General features: G+C 42.4%; 1 protein-coding gene across 1 annotated transcript in view; it reads left to right on the top strand.

The window, feature by feature from the left end:
• Positions 1 to 20,316, top strand: part of DRD1 (dopamine receptor D1) — a 102,413-nt gene extending 82,097 nt beyond the window's left edge. The window contains exon 3 of the mRNA XM_040344557.1: positions 18,136 to 20,316. Coding sequence (XP_040200491.1) covers positions 18,635 to 19,990 — 1,356 coding nt within the window. The 5' untranslated portion in view covers positions 18,136 to 18,634 and the 3' untranslated portion in view covers positions 19,991 to 20,316. The remainder of the gene's footprint in view (positions 1 to 18,135) is intronic.
• The last annotated feature ends 599 nt before the right edge of the window (positions 20,317 to 20,915 follow it).

The following is a 20,915-nucleotide window of genomic DNA, read 5'->3' as shown; positions in this document are numbered from 1 at the left end:
CAACCACCGACGATGATGACAACTGTCAACCGGAATGTAGCTATTCCGGTCGGTTTGAAATAGGTTTTAAATTCCAATCTATTGTCGGTGGTGGTGATCTCCAAGTCCAAAAAGTGTATTAAGGTGGGGCTGGCCTCATATGATAGAACGATCCCTCGATCATTGTCATTTAACTGGGTCATGAAGGCACGCAAAGACTCCATGTCACCCCTCCAGAGGAAGAGGACGTCGTCTATGTACCTGGCCCATAAGAGTAGCTCAGGTCTCCTGAGGGCATAGACAATGTCCTCTTCCCACTGGGCCATAAATAAATTAGCTAGGCTGGGGGCGTATTTAGCCCCCATTGCCACACCCCTGATTTGGGAGTAAAAAACTCCCTGAAACCAAAAATAATTATGCTTGGTAGCAAACAATAATAGTTCCATAATAAAATTTCTCTGTAGAATGGGGAGTAAAGAATTTCTAGTTAGGAAAGATTCGACAGCAGCTAGCCAAAGATGATGTGGTATACAAGTGTATAACGCTGCCACATCGGCTGTGACTAGTAGGATGTCTCTCTGGTGTCGAATCTCCTCCAATAATCTTATCGTGTCTCCAGTATCCTTAAGATACGAGGGGACCAGTTTTACCAGGGGTTGTAGATAGTGATATATATATTTCCCTATTCTCGAGGTCACAGAATCGATCCCACTGACGATAGGTCGTCCAGGGGGATTATCCAGATTCTTGTGAACCTTTGGTAGGTAATATATAATAGGCACTCTAGGTGCCAATGGTACCAAAAAGTCTAGTTCCTTTTTATTTAAGACATTTAAAGAGGAGCCCTCCTTAAAGCGGTGGTTCACCCTAAAAACGACTTTCCCCTATTACACTGCCCCCCACATTAGAATACGATTATGCCTATAATTTTTTTTTTGCTGCTGTACATACCTGGGTACAGCTATTCACCCGTGTCCTCCGTGTTGCGAGTCCCGCTGGAGTGGGCGTTCCTAACATGGCGGTGATTGACGTGTTGACAAAAAAACAAGCTCCCCCCGTCGCGTAAGCCACGTCACGATTGGCGAAAGGAGCCGAACGGCGAGTCGGCGCTATACTGCGCCTGCGCATCGCCGTTCGGCTCCTTTCGCCAATCGTGACGCGGCGGGGGGGGGGTTGTTTTTTTGTCAAAACGTCAATCACCGCCATGTTAGGAACGCCCACTCCCGCGGGACTCGCAACCCCGAGGACACGGGTGAATAGCTGTACCCAGGTATGTACAGCAGCAAAAAAAAAATTATAGGCATAATCGTATTCTAATGTGGGGGGGCAGTGTAATAGGGGAAAGTCGTTTTTAGGGTGAACCACCGCTTTAACGATGTCGACCAATAATTTCTTATACTTGAATGTCGGATCACCAGGTAAGATGGCATATGTGGTCCGATCTTCAAGGAGCCTATTCATTTCATTAATGTATGCAGTTTTGTCGAGTATGACAATCCCGCCCCCCTTATCAGCGGGGCGGATGACAAGATCCTTTCTAAGGCATAATGCCTTTAGACCTGCCTCTATGGCTGGATCCTGATGGAATTTTTTATTGGGTAACTTATCCAAGTTATCCAGCACTAGACTTCTAAATACATTAATAGAAGAGGATGTGCTCGGAGGGTTGGACAACAGCATTTGCCACTGGCTCTCACTATTGTCTATCACAGCCAGTGAGCCAATGAGAAGAAAGTATGGTGGTGCCAAGCCATGCTTCATGTGTGAATGGACACAAAGAGCAGCAGCTCAGGAGCCCCATAGCAAGCTGTTTGCTATGGGGGCATTAGACAGCGAGGCGGGGCCAAGAGTGCCAGAGGGGGACCCAGGAAGAGGAGGATCGGGGCTGCTCTGTGCAAAGCTATTACACAGAGCAGAAAAGTACAACATGTTTGCTATTTTTAAACAAAAAAAATCTGCTTTTATTATCCCTTTAAACAATTGAATATTGCTTCTAAGCATTACTAAATAGGTCAGTATCTTCTTGCTGATGTTTCTTTTGAATATAATAAATTGTTCTCCTGCTTCTAAGGGTCAAATGTCCAAATATTTCAACAGGGTGGGTCTTTTATAAATAGCTGCGGTCAGTTTTAAAAGTCAGGGTATTCCTAAATCCAAGTAGTAATTTTGATCATTCTTGAAGAAGTTAACAAAACTTGTAACTACCTTGTAGTCATTACTTAGCTTAAAGTATAATTAAAAGGTATAATTAAAAAGCAAAACTTATTTTTTGTTTTGGATATACTGTGGAAACTTGGATTATGAACATAATCTGTTCCAGGAGAATGCTTGTAATTCTAAACACTTGCATATCAAAGCGAGTTTCCCCATAGACGTCAATGGAAACGAAAATAATTAGTTCCACATTGGCTTCTATGGTATGCAATACCGCATGTGGCCAGAGGTGGGAGATGCTGAGAGACTCAGAAATACTCAGAGACCGCTCGGCTGCATTCGGAAACCCTTGGAAAGGCTTGGAAACACTCGGGAACGGAGTATTTTCAAGTATTTTTTGAGTATTTCTGAATGGCTCTGATCACCTCCGGCGCCCCCGCACCTCTATCCAAATGCAGTACTGCACACCGCAGAGGCTTGAATCCTGCTCATTTTGCAAGAAAACAGTCAGGGTTTTAAAAATAAATGTATTGCGAAACGCATCTATTTGTCTTGTTTACCATTATCATCGAAAGTGAAAGTAAAAGAAAATCCCACATTTTGGGTTAACACCAGAACAGTAATAAAGGGAAAATCTCCCAATAGGGACACTAGTTTTGGTGACACTGGTGACACATTGGTATTCCCTCACTTTGGAGGGATTTCTTCTCACTTCCTGTTTTGGCCATGGGACAGGAAAAAAACGAAAATCTCCCTAAAAGGGCACAGATGACAACCCCCCCCCCCCCAAAAAAAAACCTGAACCCTCCTTTACTCTATCCAAAATGAAAAAATAAGTATTGCCTTTAGTAACACCTTAAAGAGAAGTTCCGCCCCCCCACGAAAAAATTAAAAGTCAGCAGCCTTTCGGCTTCACAGCCGGTTCCCTACTGTGCATACACAAAGCTCACTGTACTTTCTAACTGGCCCGGCGCCGGAGAAAGGAGGGGAGCGAACTTCCAAGTGACCGCGCCATGGCACTGTCACCCGGAAGTGGGAAAGGGTATCTATCAAAAACAGGTACCCATTTGTAACAGGCGCCGTCGCGCCGGCTGTTCTCTGTAATAACAGGCGCTTTCAGCGCCGTAATGCGTTCCGTGCTGGAACGCATACGGCGCTCCTGTGATGGCGTCATCGCCCAGGTCGTGATGCTTTCCAGCCTGGAACGCAGAAGTGCGCTGAGAAACAGCGCTGGATTCGGCTCAGCTGTTCCCTTGCCTATAAAGGCATTCACTTTTCATACAAACAATGTTCTATTATTGTCGGCCGTAGCCGGCTAGGCTACCATCCTTTCTTGGACCTAGAGGCATCCCACTATTAAGGCTACAACGAACTACAGGTACCAGCAATCCTTAACCCTGGATGCCTGCCTGATTAAAGCTAATCCAGATTGTCGTTGCCAGGGACAACCTTCAAGACCTTCCTTGCGGACACCCTATACTACGGATACCCTCGTTGCTACACTGAAGCCCTGCAAACGGATAAGTAGCAATTGTGTCACTTGTAGTTCTATAGAAAGAACTGCTGCATACTTTCCACCTAAAACTATTGCTGTTATTTATTATGGCTTGTGGCTATTAACATACTACTTGGGATAGACTGTTGTGCCTATGATTGTTTGCTAAGGAATATCTACACTCAAATTACATGTGCCTTATTCGCCTCTTATACGCAACTATTAGTTGTCTCTACAACTCCTATTTACTATGTGTACTCTCAAAGTACCTGAGCAATATTTGCCTCTTATATGCAACTATTAGTTGTCTCTACAACTCCTATTTACTACAAGCTATATTGCCTCTCATATGCAACTATTAGTTGTCTCTACAACTTCTATTTATTATGAGCTATATTGCCTGTCATATGCAACTATAAGTTGTCTTAACAACTCATATTTACTACGCGCTTGACATAAGTGTAAATTGCTTATGGGCCTTGCCCTGACTTGCTGAACATGTTCGCTCTTACTTTTTTATGCTAAGGGTTGATGGTATTTCATACCAACTCCCTTAGTGGCCTAATACATCTCTATATATGTAAGTGATATGATGTAGAGAACGGCTGGGAATCATGGGAGCAGTGACTTCACCCATAGACTCCCATGTCCTAGTCATTGTTTGGCGCTCCCTCCCCTCCCCTGAATGAATCCTGCTTGCTCTTAGAAAGAATGTATTCTCTGCATTAGGGAAAAAAAAACTTCTGAGTGCAGCTCCACCCCACAGTCCCCCCCTATACTTACCTAAACCCAATCTCAATCCAGCAATGAGCACGAGAGCAATCACATTCAGTGAGGAGGCAACGGGGGGCCCAGCTGAGCCGCACTCTGCATGCCTATGGACACACATAACTGGCTCGGGAGCGAGCCTGCATGAGTGTCCCCATAGCACGCGGCTTGCTATGGTGGGAACCTAGCGAGGGGAGGAGCAAGGATCACCACTGGGGAACCCATGAAGAGGAGGATCGGGGCTGCTCTATGCAAAACTGATACACAGAGCAGGTACGTATGACATGTCTATTATTTACAATAATTTTTGTATCTTAGAAGAAACGTAAAAGTAATGTTGCTAAATTTCTAGATTGTTGAGAAAAGATTCCTTTTTAGGAAGAATGCTGTTGAAGGTGAGCAAGCTGATACTTTGTTTTGAGAGACTGTATAAATCGTACAGGAGTAAGCTAGCAGAGCACACAGAGCAAAGAATGTAATGCTACAGCAAGATTTCCTTTTTTATTGACAAACCACAAGGGAGCAGCTGCTAGAAATGCACACTGACATAAAACACTTTTATATGTTAGTTTGTGGAAACATAACGAGAGCTTGCAACAATCTGATACAGTAATAGTAGGTAGGTAGCAATCACTTTTGGTTGTGACAATGGTGCTGCTCGTGATAATTGTATGCATTCATTAGCGTTGGGGAGGATTAGGTGAGCAAGCAGCAGAATATGGATTTATTTTAATAGGTTTCATTCACATGTGCGGTCAGGTGCCAGTAAATCCAGGAGGTTAAGCCCTGGTTTAGCTGTCCTCCAACTGTCCATCTAAACCAGGGCATGCAGCACTCAGGGCTGTACACATGCCTTGGTCATAATGCATCTGTGGCAAAAATTAAGCAGCATATCACATTTGGTGGGCGTTCCTGCCACCACACATGACCAATGCAAGGCTATAGGGCTGTGCCGCAACCACCATGCATGCAATTATAGTGTGGTAGTGTGGCTTTTAACAGGGTTTAGTCAGGCAATGGGTAAGCGCCATAATACATCACCACCAGGAGAACACTGTGATTATTGCTAACAGCTATAACAGCCGCTACCAATCACCAGATGTAAAATTTGCCAGGCTGGTTGTACCCAAGTTGATCAATTGATCAACTTGGGTACATTCAGCCTGCCCATACATGGTTAAGATTAGATCGGAATCAGATTCAAACCTTCTAATGCTGGCTTTAGTGTCAGTGTTGATGTGTCTAGGTAGAAAAAAATGTGCTCTTGTTTGTGGACCCTTCTAAGGGTACATACGTGTACAACAAATAATATACAAATATACACATATGTGGTATCTCTGCAATTGTCAGTAGTAGGAGAATTTGTTTTGGGTTGTTCTTTGGTGGCAGGTCATGGTAATAGCAAGAAATATGCAGCTAGGTTTGACATTTTTTTTTTTACTATTTTGTGCTAGTTAATTAAACTATTTACCACCAAATGTGTCCTGAAACACTCAAGTAATTGGTTGGGATGGTATGTACTGTTTTTTACAAAACACATGTCAAAGTTGCAAAACTGTGTTCAGTTTTTTTATATTTTGTTTGGCATGAAGGGGTTAAATAATCTACATGTTTTCACTTGTTATTCATCCTTTGTTACATCTAACTGCTGCTAATCCCCTGCAGTAATTTTCAGTTACATGTCTAGTAATGGCTGCAAGGAATTTTTCTGGGTTTCCTGATGATGACAATAGTGAACCATGCCTACAAATATGTGTAAAACGGATAGCTGAAGTCTCCATTGGAAGACAATGGGGATTATTTACGAAAGGCAAATCCACTTTGCACTACAAGTGTAAACTACAAGTGCAAAGTACACTTGAAATTGCACTGAAAGTACACTTGGAAGTGCAGTCGCTGTGAATCTGAGGGGTAGATCTGAAATGAGGGGAAGCTCTGCTGATATTATCATCCAATCATGTGCAAGCTAAAATGCTGTTTTTAATTTTCCTTGCATGTCCCCCTCGAATCTACAGCGACTGCACTTCCAAGTGCGCTTTCAGTGCACTTGTAGCGCAAAGTGGATTTGCCTTTCATAAATAATCCCCTATGTGACAGGGTGGCAAAGTAACTGCCCAACTGGGAGAAAAGGACAGAATGTTGTCATCTTGTAAATTGAAGTGTCATAAGCTTTAGAGCCGGTTCACACAGGGATGACTCGTCAGGCGACTCAGCCGTCTGACAAGTCACGCTCCGCTCTATTCAATAGAACCGTTCTAATAGGAGCAACGCAAGTCGCTCTGACTTAGAAAAAGGTTCTTGTACGACTTTGGGGACGACTCGGGGCGACTTGCATTGACTTCAATACAGAAGTCATTTTGCAAGTAACCTCTCAAGTCGTCTTGAGACCGCCTTGTCGAACCGGCTCTCATGGCATGATCACCAGGTGTTATTTTAACTGCTTTTTGCGAATTTAAAAACATTTAGGTAGATTCAAGTACATCTGCCTAAACTTGCGGCGGCGTAGCTTAGCCTGTTTAGGCTACGCCGCCGTAAGTTAGCTAGGCAAGTACATGATTCTCAATGTACTTGCCTGCTAATATACGGCAACGTAGCCTAAAGCCGGCGGGCGTAAGGGCGCCAAATTTAAATGTGTTGGAGGGGGGCGTGTTTGATGGTAATGAGGCTTGACCTCACGTTTTTTAAGTTCTTTTTTACTGCGCATGTGCCGGGCGCCTACATTTCCCAGTGTGCATTGCGGCTAAGTACGCCGTACGGGCCTATTGATTTCAACGCGGACGTAAACGACGTAAATCCCGATTCGTGGACGACGTAAAAAATTTGAATCTCGCGGCGGGAACTGCGGCCATACTTTAACATTGTTATTCCACCTAATAGGTGGAATAACTTTAGGCCTGCTAATGCCTTACGGAAACGGCGTAAAACTACTGCGGCGGCCGGGCGTACGTTCGTGAATCGGCGTATCAACTCATTTACATATTCTACACCGACCGCAATGGAAGCGCTACCTAGCGGCCATCCAAAAAATTGCAAGCCGTCTTATCTTAGATATGTTTAAGCGTATCTCTGTTTGAGCATACGCTTAAACATAAGTCGGTGTAGATTCTGAGTTAGGTTGACTTATCTACTGATAAGTCGGCCTAACTCTTACTGAATCTACCTAATTGACTATTAATTTTACATTACATTGTTATGTTAAACTTACACAAGATTTTACAGATTTTTTTCACCTAAATAAAAAAAAAAACATCATTATTCTTACCTGTTTTGTGCAATGGTATTGCACATAGCAGCCCCTTACCTCTTCTCCTGGGGTCGTGTCATTGCTCTCCACTTTTCCTTTTCTCCAAGTGACCCCTCAGCATGTTCCAGCATGCACCCGAACTGAGCAGTGCGCATCCATAAACATGCACAGCGTGGCTCTGCCACACACCCTACTTCCTTCTCACAGGATTTGACTGGCAGCCATTGGCTTCCGCTGCTTTCAATGTAGCCTGTAAGAAGAGGAAGAGAGAGCAGCACTGTTGCACACAGGCACAGCGCTGAATCGAGAGAGGACTTAGGTAAATGTTTAGGGAGAGGAGGGGGAGGCAAGCCATGGGACATTTTTTTTACCAGGATACAGGGAATGCAGTCAGGTAAAAAAATTGGATTAAAGAACCATTTTCAGGTGGCTCTACAACAGTTTTAAAGAGGTCACCCAGTTTACATTTCTTTGAATAAAAGTGAAGTACTCACTGTGGCTGATTTAACACAGAAGTATAGCATGTTATCACCTTGGAATGGAATTTTTGGAATGGATTTTTTACATACCTGTTTAGGATTTTTGCTAAGGCCTCGTACACACGACCGAGTAATTCGTCGGGCGAAACACATAATTTTCCTCGTCAAGTTCCTTGTTAGGCTTGTCGAGGAACTCGACAAGCTTGCTTTGCGTACACACAGTCAAGACAAAATCTCCTCATTCTCAAACGCGGTGACTACAACACATAGGACGGCAGGGGAAGTTCGATTCCACTTGCACAACTCTTGGGGCTGCTTTTGCTAATCTCATGTGTTTGCGTGTTAAGTAAAAATTTGGTAAGAGACTATTTGCACTTTTCAGTCTGCTACAGCTTTAAAAATGTGTTCTCTCCATTACAAATGCTACTTTTACTCCCATCTCATACTTTATTATGAGCAAGCGCGGGTTCCTTAGCATACACACGCTCGTGTTTCTCGTCGGAAACCAGCCCGACGAGGAACTCGACGAGCCAATTTGACTCCCGTCGAGGAAAAAGAGAACTTGCTCTCTTTTTGGCTCGATCGAGTTCCTCGACAGTTTCCTCGATGAAAAATGTACACACGACCAGTTTCCTCGGCAAAAAAACTCTCCCACCAAGTTTCTTGATGGATTCTGCCGAGGAAACTGGTCGTGTGTACGAGGCCTAACACGTTTGGAAGTCAGTGCAGATTCACTTAATTCACTAAGTTAAAATTCACTGTGGAAAGTGAACATGCTCTGCTCGTGGTAAATCAGCCATACTGTGGTGTACTTTTATTAAACAAAGATAAGCTGCAATAAAGATTATCACAGCCTTTCTCTTGCAAGTAAATACCAAATGTCAAGTTTAATAGGGTTCGACAGAAGCACCTGACTGACCATATTAGTATAGTATATAATGTCTTCTTACTCCTAATATCTCCTCCCCTGCTTTGCTACCAAGAGGGGTATACTGTGTATACAACCGACCAGAGTAAGGCAGAGTTTAATTGCATGGTGCCATTGGTGTTACTATGCTCTATAGCTTAGGAGGTGACTGTCACATTTGTCCCATGTAAAATCACTTTTTTCCTTAAAATTGTTATAAAGCCTAAACATTTTTACCTTAATGCATTCCTTGCATTAAGGTAAAGACATGTTTAGGCATCAGTATCCCCCTCACCCCCCACTTACTTACCTGAGCCCTTATTTGTTCCAGCGCTGGGTACACTGCTTTCCCCCCACTTCCTATTGGCTCCAACTACTGTCAATCAAAGCCAATGACAAAGGAGTGGGCGTTGAGGCTGAATCCCGCTGTCTGTGTGTATAGACACAGACAGCGAAGTTTGGGAGTAAGCTTGCACAAATGCACCGTAGGAAGCACTTGACAGAGAGGAGTGGCCAGGAACACCAGCGGAGGACCCAGGAAAAGGGGGTTTGGGGTCACTCTGTGCAATTCCATTGCAGAGAACAGGTAAGTCTAAACCTGTTTGTTATTTAAAAAAATTAAATAAAATTGCATTTACTTCAAGCTGGACACTGGCCATATCCGTATTCTTTAAACTGGCCTTCCTTTGGCCATACCCAACTGGGCTGAAGGAGAGAAATCCATAGATTCCCCCATCCATGCTAAATACTATACAGCTTGAATGAAGGAGTTTCCCCTGCCAGCCATTGTATTCTGACAGTTGGCACCTATGGCTGTGAGAATACTCAAACAGTGACTGCAACTACTTGGATGCAGTAACTATTATACCAGGTTTATATATTTATTCCATCTGGCTCTTTTAGCCAAATGAGCCAAAATTCGAGCCTTGGCCAACTTTAGACTGAGGAGTATATTTGAGAAGTAAATGAGGTAGAGCTGTGAGCTTGCTAGATCAAATCCCTTTTAATCACTTTTCTGCACATTACAGATATTTACTACGTATACCATTCTCTTCTCTTCCCCATTGGAGAAGAGATGATCCAATCTTAGGCAGGCCATACAAGGTTCGAACCGTGTATGGCCAGGCTGAATGTACCAAGTTGATTGATTGATTAACTTGGGTACAACCAGCTTGCCAGGTTTTACCTACAATTGCTACTATAGTCACTAGCAATATTCACTGTCTTCTCCCGGCGGGAATGGCTTTCCCTGCCCTCCCCCCGCACCCTACCAAGAGAATACAAGAGGGACTGTCTGTGTTGATGGGGGAATCAGACACATTTTGCAGGAAAGAAATTTGCTCTGTGTATGGCTGGCCCTAATAGACATGCACGATTTGACAAAGTGCACTTTAACGTACCTTAATAAGCATACACTTGTGTGTGCTTTGCTTCTACTTAAGTCGAGGTTGAGACTGTGGTAATCCCCGCTCTCACTAGTTGCCACTTTCAGCTGGATATGTGTCTAATGCCTTGTACACATGATCAGAATTTCCAATGGAAAAAGTCAGACTGACTTTTTCCGACGGATATTCCGATCGTGTGTAGCCCCATCAAAGTTTTTTCATCGGAAATTCAGATGAATTCCTTCAGAGTTTAGATATAGAACATGTTCTATTTTTCTCCGATGGAATTCGTCAGAATTCCGATGTTATTCGGACGGGCAAAAGCCCAATCGTGTGTACGCGGCATTACTGTTGCTGACATTATTCATTCTGCAGTGCTACTGACAATGTTGATTTAGCCTGTCAATGTGATATGAATATAGAAAGTTGGATATCCTTTTTTTGCTACATATTCAGGCGCTTATAACAAACTTTATTTAAAATAATACGTTGTCCTCTTTTCAAAATAGGAACACTGGTAAAGATTTGCTTGTTATAGAAATGATTTACTTTGCATCATGATAAAAGCCTTGTAACTTTAAATGAATCCTGCACTGGGAGAATATGAAGGCTACCACTGATGACCTCTCCCTCTCAAAATGCCAGTTGCCTAGCTGTAAGACTAATTCATTGGTTTCAATAATTACTGAAGCACTGACCTAGAACAAGTATGCAGATCAGGAGTTCTGACACTTTCTAATCTACATGCTTTTACAGCCCTATGACTGAAATGTTATTGAAGCCAGAGACAACCAGGCACCTAGCAATGTATGAAAATTTCTGTCAGTACAAACATTTTTAATGGGTCATTTATGACTTTACTTGAATCGCAGTAGGACAGTTTTATAGATGTCACACAAAAGAAAATTGTTTGGTAACCAGTGTGCCCACCTAGCTGTATTGGCTGCTTTATTTTTATTAAATGAACAATAAATGCCTGTGTGTAGTGCAAACACTGCAAGTATGTTAAAACATGTTATTGCTGATTCCTATCTGCCTCAGTTTTGTAGATATTGAGCATAAGCCATGACAGTATAGCTACTGATGTTTAACCAGTATGTGTTGTTGGACATCAGTTTTTAATCAGAAAAGGTATTTATTGAAAAAAAAAAAAAAAGAACCATACAGGATTACAAACATACACATTACATTGTGCAGCAGAAAGAATACCGGGTACAGGCTTTATCCTAACACATTTCACTTCTCGCACAAAAGGTTACAGAACAAGTTATTCTGTACCCAAACAAAATTATTTACGTTGTCGGACATTCTGAGTAAGCATATGCTTCATCTTGACACCCTGTCCGTGGAATTATACTTTTAAATCACACAGCTTCCTAAAGTAAGCAAAATATTCAGCTTAGATACCATACATAAAACCACAGCCAAAATCTGTAGACACCCCTCCGAACAGGCATTTGCAATATTGTGTACTGGTAAAGCTATGGCATACAAACAGTGGCTATCTGAAAGAATTGTATTTCCAACCTTCTGTTTGAAGAAGATCCTTTGCTGTTCCACCATAACTGTGATTCTGTACACAAAATTAGGTAAAAAAAAAAAACATTGATTAAAATGTTTGTTGTGGAAGAACTATGGTGGTCTGCACAGAGCCCTAACATCAACCCTACCGAACAACTTTGAGATAAATTAGAATGCTAATTGCTAGCCAGGTTTTCTCGTCCAACATCACTACCTGATCTCACAAATGCTCTTTTGGCTGAATAGTCGCAAATTTCTGCAAACTACAAAATCATGTACAAAGTCTTCTCAGTTTTCTCGCCTCACAGGATACACCAACTCCATGTTAATACCCATGGTGTTGGATTGGTATTCCCAACAGGCTTATGGAGGTGTGATTTGACCATATAATGTATGCAAACTGATTTGTAATTCAATTTAAAAACGTTTTCATTACACAAACCTACATCGAAGGCTACATTTCTAGTCTCTATTTCTAATTAGTAGGTTTCTTTGTCACTCACTTGATCATAAGACACTTAGGCTGATTTATTAACCTCCCTGGCGGTATTGCCGAGTGTGGCTTGGGGATAAATTTCATTACCATTAGTGGTAACCCCGAGCCACACTCGGGATTGCATTGCTGGATACTGGTGCAGGTTACTTACCTTGTCCCCCCCCAATGTGTTCTAGGGCTGTGTCCTCTGCCCGATGCCTCTGTGTGCGAGGTTCTGTTCCCTGCGAGCGTCACAATGCACGGGCGGAGCCTGGCAGCAAATTCAAAAAGTACTAAATTCATAACACATACAGTACACTGTAATCTTACAGATTACATTGCTGTATGAAATCATTTCACCTCCCTTTTGTCCCTAATGCTTTGTCCAGTGCCCTGCATGTGATTTTATATTATATATAGTGTTTTTTCTGCCTGGAAACTTGAGATTGCCCATGACAACCGAAAAGTTTCTCGTCAAAAGTGGTTTTAAACCAGCTAGAAAACAGTGATAAATTAGAACACTTGCAGAATTGCGCGATAGTGGATCGTGGGTAAATACATTTCATTATTATTATATTATTATTTTTTTATAATTATTTATAATAATTTATTATATTATAATTTATGATTTTGTGTTGTAAACTTTATCATACCCGGGGTATTTACTAGACTCTTGTTTGGACAGATTTAAGTGTGTTATGAATAAGAATTACAGGCCTACAATTTAAAATGCCAAATTTCTATGAAAAACAATTGTACCGCTTTGAGTCACAAAAATCTGACATAATCATACCGCCAGGGTGGCTACGGGTCTTTTCACATGGTGCTGCTCCGTTCCATTCAGAATCAGGATCCATGAGCAGAATGGGAGCAGAATGGGATGGTTTTCAGTTTTGTGACATCTGGCCCATTCAGTTTTTTATCTACATTTTAACCAAGACTGTGGCAGACCCATGCTGGATCTATGGGCTGCCAGATATAAACAGACTTGTGTCAGTTTACATCACGCTACAGTAGGTGTTTGTGATATTGTGCTTTTAGCACGACAGCGTCGCGCTGATTCTCGGCGACAGGGTGCCGAGATCTCGCCGGCATCTCACACTCACTGGAATAGTGACAGCACATCCCAGCAAGCGCGTCATAGAAGCGACGGGAGATCCGACTTGGATTCCCGCCAATTCTACACGTGTGCGGCGTTTGTTATGAATCCTGAGGGGGAAGTCCCCGCCGGATTTTAAATAAAAATCCGGCATGGGTCCCCCTCTCAGGAGCATACCGGACCCTTAGGTCTGTTATGGGTTGTAAGGAGAGCCCCCCTACGCCGAAAAAAACGGCGTAGGGGGTCCCCCTACAATCCATACCAGACCCGTATCCAAAGCACGCTACCCGGCCAGCCAGGAAGGGAGTGGGGACGAGCGAGCGCCCCCCCCCCTCCTGAGCCGTACCAGGCTGCATGCCCTCAACATGGGGGGGTTGGGTGCTCTGGGGCAGGGGGGCGCACTGCAGCCCCCCCACCTCAGAGCACCCTGTCCCCATGTTGATGAGGACAGGGCCCCTTCCCGACAACCCTGGCCGTTGGTTGTCGGGGTATGCGGGCGGGAGGCTTATCGGAATCTGGGAGCCCCCTTTAATAAGGGGGCCCCCAGATACCGGCCTCCCCACCCTAAGTGAATGAGTATGGGGTACATCGTACCCCTACCCATTCACCTGCAAGAAAAGTGGTAAAAACACAAATAAACCACACAGTGTATTAAAATATTTTATTTTTCTGCTCCGGAGGCCGCCCCCTGTCTTCTTTATTAGCTCTTTTACCAGGGGGGGCTTCTTCTTTGACGTCTTCGGGTGGGTGGGGGCTGCCGTCTGGTTCTCTTCCACCACGTGGGTAGGTATCACATGGGTAGGTACAGAGCATGATGGGACTGCGAGGCCTATATAGGTCCGATGCAAGGCGCGCATCCGTCATTTCAGCGAGGAGGACCGGCGAGTCAACATGGGGAGAAGAAGAGAAGTGAAGAACATGACGTCACAGCGCGGAAGAAGAACTCACAGCACAGAAGAAGACGTACAGCACGGAAGAAGGCACCGGACTGCGAGACGAAGAACCGGGGTGCGACGAGTCAACAGCGGAGAGCGGCGAGACCCCCCGGATAGCGGAGAAGACCCGTCGGGATAGCGGAAGAAGAAGAGCCCCGCCGAAGACGCCGGAGTTAACCCGCCGGGGGGGTGGGGGCTTTTTTAAAAGCCACCCCCCCCGGCGGTGGAAGAGAACCAGACGGCGGCCCCCACCCACCCGAAGACGTCAAAGAAGAAGCCCCCCCTGGTAAAAGAGCTAATAAAGAAGACAGGGGGCGGCCTCCGGAGCAGAAAAATAAAATATTTTAATACACTGTGTGGTTTATTTGTGTTTTTACCACTTTTCTTGCAGGTGAATGGGTAGGGGTACGATGTACCCCATACTCATTCACTTAGGGTGGGGAGGCCGGTATCTGGGGGCCCCCTTATTAAAGGGGGCTCCCAGATTCCGATAAGCCTCCCGCCCGCATACCCCGACAACCAACGGCCAGGGTTGTCGGGAAGGGGCCCTGTCCTCATCAACATGGGGACAGGGTGCTCTGAGGTGGGGGGGCCGCAGTGCGCCCCCCTGCCCCAGAGCACCCAACCCCCCCATGTTGAGGGCATGCAGCCTGGTACGGCTCAGGAGGGGGGGGGGCGCTCGCTCGTCCCCACTCCCTTCCTGGCTGGCCGGGTAGCGTGCTTTGGATACGGGTCTGGTATGGATTGTAGGGGGACCCCCTACGCCGTTTTTTTCGGCGTAGGGGGGCTCTCCTTACAACCCATAACAGACCTAAGGGCCCGGTATGCTCCTGAGGGGGGGACCCATGCCGGATTTTTATTTAAAATCCGGCGGGGACTTCCCCCTCAGGATTCATAACAAACGCCGCACACGTGTAGAATTGGCGGGAATCCAAGTCGGATCTCCCGTCGCTTCTATGACGGCTCTGTCTCCATCGCGGCAAGCCAGCTCGGCGCTGGCTCCCGCGATGGGGCTCGTAGGTGCTCAATCTCGCTGAGAAAGAGAGCGAGATTGACACAAAATCGGCTTCACCTACTGTATCTCCAATCCAAAACATTTAAACCTGAACAAATGCAAAATAATGCAGTCCTTTTTTAGTCTTTAGTTCTTTCCAGGCCTTTATGGATTCAGAGGTAGGTGGATGTAAACAGACACAAATCAGTTTGTATCTGCCTGCCTATAGACCTGGATGTACAGTAACTTCTGATCAGGTCTGCCTAAAAAACTGACAAGTGGTCCTGATTGGAAATCCCACGTAAAAGGGGGCCTAAAGCCACGCGCACACGGTCGGAATTTCTGATGGAAAAAGTCAGACGGAATTTTTTCATCTGATATTCTGACCGTGTGTATGCCCCATTGGACTTTTTCCTTTGGAAACTCCGACGGAGTTAGAAAGAGAACATGTTCTCTTTTTTTCCGACTGAAGAAATTCCGTTCGTCTGTATGGAATTCCAACGGAGAAAACAATTTGACACATGCTCGCGGAGCATTGAACTTAATTTTTCTAGGCTCGTCGTAGTGTTGTACGTCACCGTATTTTTGACGGTCGAACTATGGTGTGTCCATGTGTATGCAAAACAGCTTGAGCGGAATTCCATCGGAAAAACCCATCAGAGTTTATTGCGACGGAAAAACTGGTCGTGTCTACGCAGCAGTAAGTAACTGAGAGCCTTCACTAAATAAATTCAGCGAAGATTCACTTAAATTTTCTAATGGTGGAAAGCAAATTCCTGTTTATTTCATCTTCATATAATTGGGCATTTAAAGTGAACACAGCTCCAATCTAAACAAAGATTCTATATTAATTTAATACATTTGCCTAAAAAACATAATCATCATTGTCAGTTTTTGTAGTCATTGGTGTCTCCTGGTAGGCTGTATAGTGTGGCAAAGCTACAGTATGTGAACAAGACTGTCTCATCAGAATTACAAATCAATGAGCAAGGAACCAGTTTATGTGTGTTTCAACTATGCATTTAGCTATTTGTCTAGATGTCTACTATACCTTTACAAGACTTTATTTTACTGAACAAAAACCTCATCTTACATATTCCCATCTAAATGAATGCTGGTGGTGCCATATTTCATGAAGTTGTCTCAAAATAATTTGGCTTTGGACTCTGCATATGCCTGTGAGAAAGGGCATATGCCAATTACAAATTAAGAGGATGAAGGTTCTGAGAAATCTTGGCTATGGCTTCAGTTGCTTTCTATGATAGAGGTCACTGAAATTTCATTTTTTGGCAGTTATTGTATAAAATACTATGGATGTCTGCTGAAGTAAGATATTTTTAATAATGATAAATTACAAAATGACTTTAATCACAAATATAAACATTAATATCAAAATTACACTCATATATATATATATATATATATATATATATATATATATATATATATATATATATATATATATATATATATATATATATATATATATATATATATCAGCTATCTAAACTAACTTAACCAAATAAAGAAACTACATTACTTAAAAAACAACAACTGGAACTTGATTGATTGCCACAGGCAAGAAATACAATTATCTTTTCTCAAACTTGTATTAATCTAACCCAGTTGTTAACTGGGAATGCATTTTATGTGCTAATGATAATGAAATAGATGTTTTAAAATCCCAATTAGATAAAATAAAATAACACTTTCAATAGTTATGCTTAGGACCATTTAAAGATTGTGAAATATTTTCATTCCTGGCATGTCATGTTTTATTGGGGCATTTAAATCCCATCCGTGGGTATTTTTTTTAAATGATTTTCCAGAGCTGCTCTCTAAATTGTTTTTTGAAGTGTATGTAAAGCCAACACTTTTTGGTTATAGAATTAAAGGATTAGTACCCCTCTCTAGTGTTTTTTTGCTGTCTATGTACCTGCTGGGGAGATTCTCCCTGGTAACCATGGTCTGATGTACATAAGGGGATGAAAAACTCAAAGTGTTTGAATTGTCACAAAAACAATAGGTGAGAGAAAACTTTCAATATGCAAACCTGTTGTGGTGACAACCATCTAAAAGGGGATATTCTCCCTAGTTAGAGAGATGTCCTCTTACTACCTCCTGTGTCCTGATACTACCTCTGGGACAGGAAGTGAATGCATATCTCCTAGTCACATACAGAGAAAAAAATAATAATTGGGCTTTACATGCATCAATAAAATAATTTCACTGGGTCACCCATATCTTTAGAAATGCTAGAATAGACAAATATATCATTTGTACTGATTTACTAAATATCACCAAAGTACTTTGCTATGTATATTTTGCCTATTAGCTGTGCAGTAATTTACAAAATCAATAGAAAAAAGTAGAAAAAAGAACAGTCAGTGAAGGTTTTCTTAAAATAAAATGGAAACAGTTCACATGGCAGGATTCAGCACAAACACTTAAGTATAAAAAAAGTCCTAACACTCTTGTTACGTTCATGCATTTGCAAATAGAACCTTAAGACGTGAATACTGAAATAACATTTCTTGTCACATTGTTTTAATGGCAATAAAAGCTACATTATAGCACTTAAGGATTTCCTAGCAATGGAAGATTAGAACTTCAGAATAGTGTAGGAAGGACTCTTATGAAAAGAAAAAAGGTAACGTTATTTTGCCATAGCAATAAAATTCTTCTTTTTTTTTTTAACAGCCTGGTGAAGACAAAGAAGTGATTGCTTTCTGTAGCAGAAGTAGAAAGAGGAGCTCAAAAAACTAACTATACAGAAGCACTTTTCTGCATAAAAGGATGTCCTGTGATTACAATTTGGAAAGTTAATTCAAAGCACGAGGATGTAAAAGGAAAAGAAGCAATCGATAAAGGGAACCAGTCAGAAAGATGGCTAGACTGCAAGATCAATAACCTATTTCCCCAGTCTGGGCAGCGGAAATTGCGTACTATCAATAGTATAACAGAATGTCAGTTATCTAGTCCCGTGTTCTGCTGCCACACCAACCATTAACTTAGCAATGACAGCCTATTGATGTCTGATTGCTCAAATGGCTTTTAGTAAATGACAAATGGTTTACACTAGGACTGTGTAACTGCTTGGGAAAAAGAAATCCGGGACACAAAATGGGCACGTGAGAGAACAATACAGAAAACTGTATTTCTAGCAATACATGCTACCGCTGTGTTTCTACAAGGCAATATGACTTTAAATACAACCAGTATGGATGGAGAAATATTGCTTGCAGAAAAGGATTCATCTTTTCGCATCTTAACAGGATGTTTCCTTTCTGTTTTAATACTTTCAACCCTTCTGGGAAACACATTGGTCTGCGTAGCTGTCATCAGGTTTCGTCACCTGAGGTCAAAAGTCACAAACTTTTTTGTGATCTCTTTAGCAGTGTCTGACCTTTTAGTGGCAGTGCTGGTCATGCCTTGGAAAGCTATTGCTGAGATTTCTGGCTTCTGGCCTTTTGGCTCATTTTGTAATATATGGGTAGCTTTTGATATTATGTGCTCAACGGCATCCATCTTGAACCTTTGTGTCATCAGCGTTGATAGGTACTGGGCCATCTCAAGCCCTTTTAGATATGAGAGAAAAATGACCCCAAAAGTAGCCTTTATCATGATAAGTGTGGCTTGGACTTTATCAGTCCTAATATCTTTCATTCCTGTGCAGCTTAACTGGCATAAAGCAAAGACAACTAGTTTTTTTGACCTGAACATTACATTTCAAGGCACTGCAATGGATAATTGTGATTCCAGCTTAAATAGGACATATGCAATTTCCTCATCTCTTATTAGCTTCTATATACCTGTGGCCATTATGATTGTAACCTACACAAGAATATACAGAATAGCGGCAAAACAAATAAGACGCATCTCAGCTCTGGAAAGGGCAGCCGTGCATGCCAAGAACTGTCAAAACAGCACTGGCAATGGAAGTAGCATTGATTGCCAACAACCTGAAAGCTCTTTGAAGACCTCATTTAAAAGGGAAACAAAGGTTTTAAAGACTTTGTCAGTGATCATGGGAGTTTTTGTATGTTGCTGGCTGCCCTTCTTCATATTAAACTGTATGGTGCCGTTTTGTGACCCCAGTGTCTACATGCGTGGAGCAGAACCTTTCTGCATTAGCTCCACCACATTTGACATTTTTGTATGGTTTGGATGGGCCAATTCTTCATTAAATCCCATCATATATGCTTTTAATGCTGATTTCCGAAAGGCTTTTTCAAACTTGCTAGGCTGCTACAGGCTTTGCCCTACATCAAACAATGCTATAGAAACAGTTAGCATAAACAATAATGGGGCAGTGCTCTACTCATGCCACCAAGAGCCCAAAGGTTCCATTCCTAATGAGTGTAATTTAGTTTACTTGATCCCACATGCGATTATCTGTCCTGAAGAGGAAGTCCTGAAAAAAGAGGAGGAGAGTGGCTTATCTAAAAGTTTAGACAAAATGTCTCCAGCATTCTCTGGTATTTTGGATTATGATGCAGAAGTCTCACTAGAAAAGATAAATCCTATCACACAGAATGGGCAACCAAAAAGCTGAATAGTGTATATGAGGTTGTGAGTTATTTGATGCTTACCCTATGAACTATGGAGCTATTGGACACCATTGCAGAGCATTATTAATAAAGACATGTGACTTTTAAATAGATTTTTAAAGATGCATTCCAATGTATTTTGTATAAGTGTTTATTTTTGTGCTGTTCACAGGGAAATAAGCTTATTGATAGGAGGCCATTAGTAATGTTTTCATAGATGGTGCATACAGTGTATACTGTATTATGAGAATGTGTCTTTGTTTATTGTGCAGACTTTCAGAAGAAATAGACGTATTATACTGACAGCATGCAATGGACAGAGTCAATAAAATGTGAAAAAATGTTTTTAAAAGTTAAACAACTTGGAAGAAAAAGGACATACAAATTGCAGACTTACAGGATAAACCTGTCAGCAAATAGCGCTTGCAATGTGAAAAGTGAATAATTTGATAATTAAATAATCTTATACAATAATACCTCGGATTGTAAGTAACGCGGTCTACGAGCGTTTTGCAATACGAGCTATTATTTAAAAACAATCCAGACTCGGTTTGCAAGCGTTGTCTCGCAAAACAAGCAGGATTTAAGCCTCTGTGGTGTACAGTAGTGTTGCTCACGAATATTCGTATTGCGAATATTCGTTACGAATATTGCATATTCGATTATTCGCGAATAACTCGAATATCGCGGCCAAAATTCGCTATTACGAATATTCGCATTTTTTCAAATTTATTTTTAAAACAGATCACATCCTAGTGATCTCCATCGATGTCTAAAAGCATTGCTTGTATGATTAGAGACCCTGGGCCGAGTAGCTAAGCTGAGGCGATCCTTTTATGTTGACGAATATTCGCTATCGCGAATATTCGTATTGCGAATATTCGCAAATACTTTCTCCGCCCTTCTTTTGCATCAGAGCCAATCAGAGTT

This window comes from Rana temporaria, chromosome 3 (assembly GCF_905171775.1).
Source record: "Rana temporaria chromosome 3, aRanTem1.1, whole genome shotgun sequence".
In the NCBI taxonomy this organism is placed as follows: Eukaryota; Metazoa; Chordata; class Amphibia; order Anura; family Ranidae; genus Rana; species Rana temporaria.
This window is presented reverse-complemented; position numbering and strand designations above follow the sequence as displayed.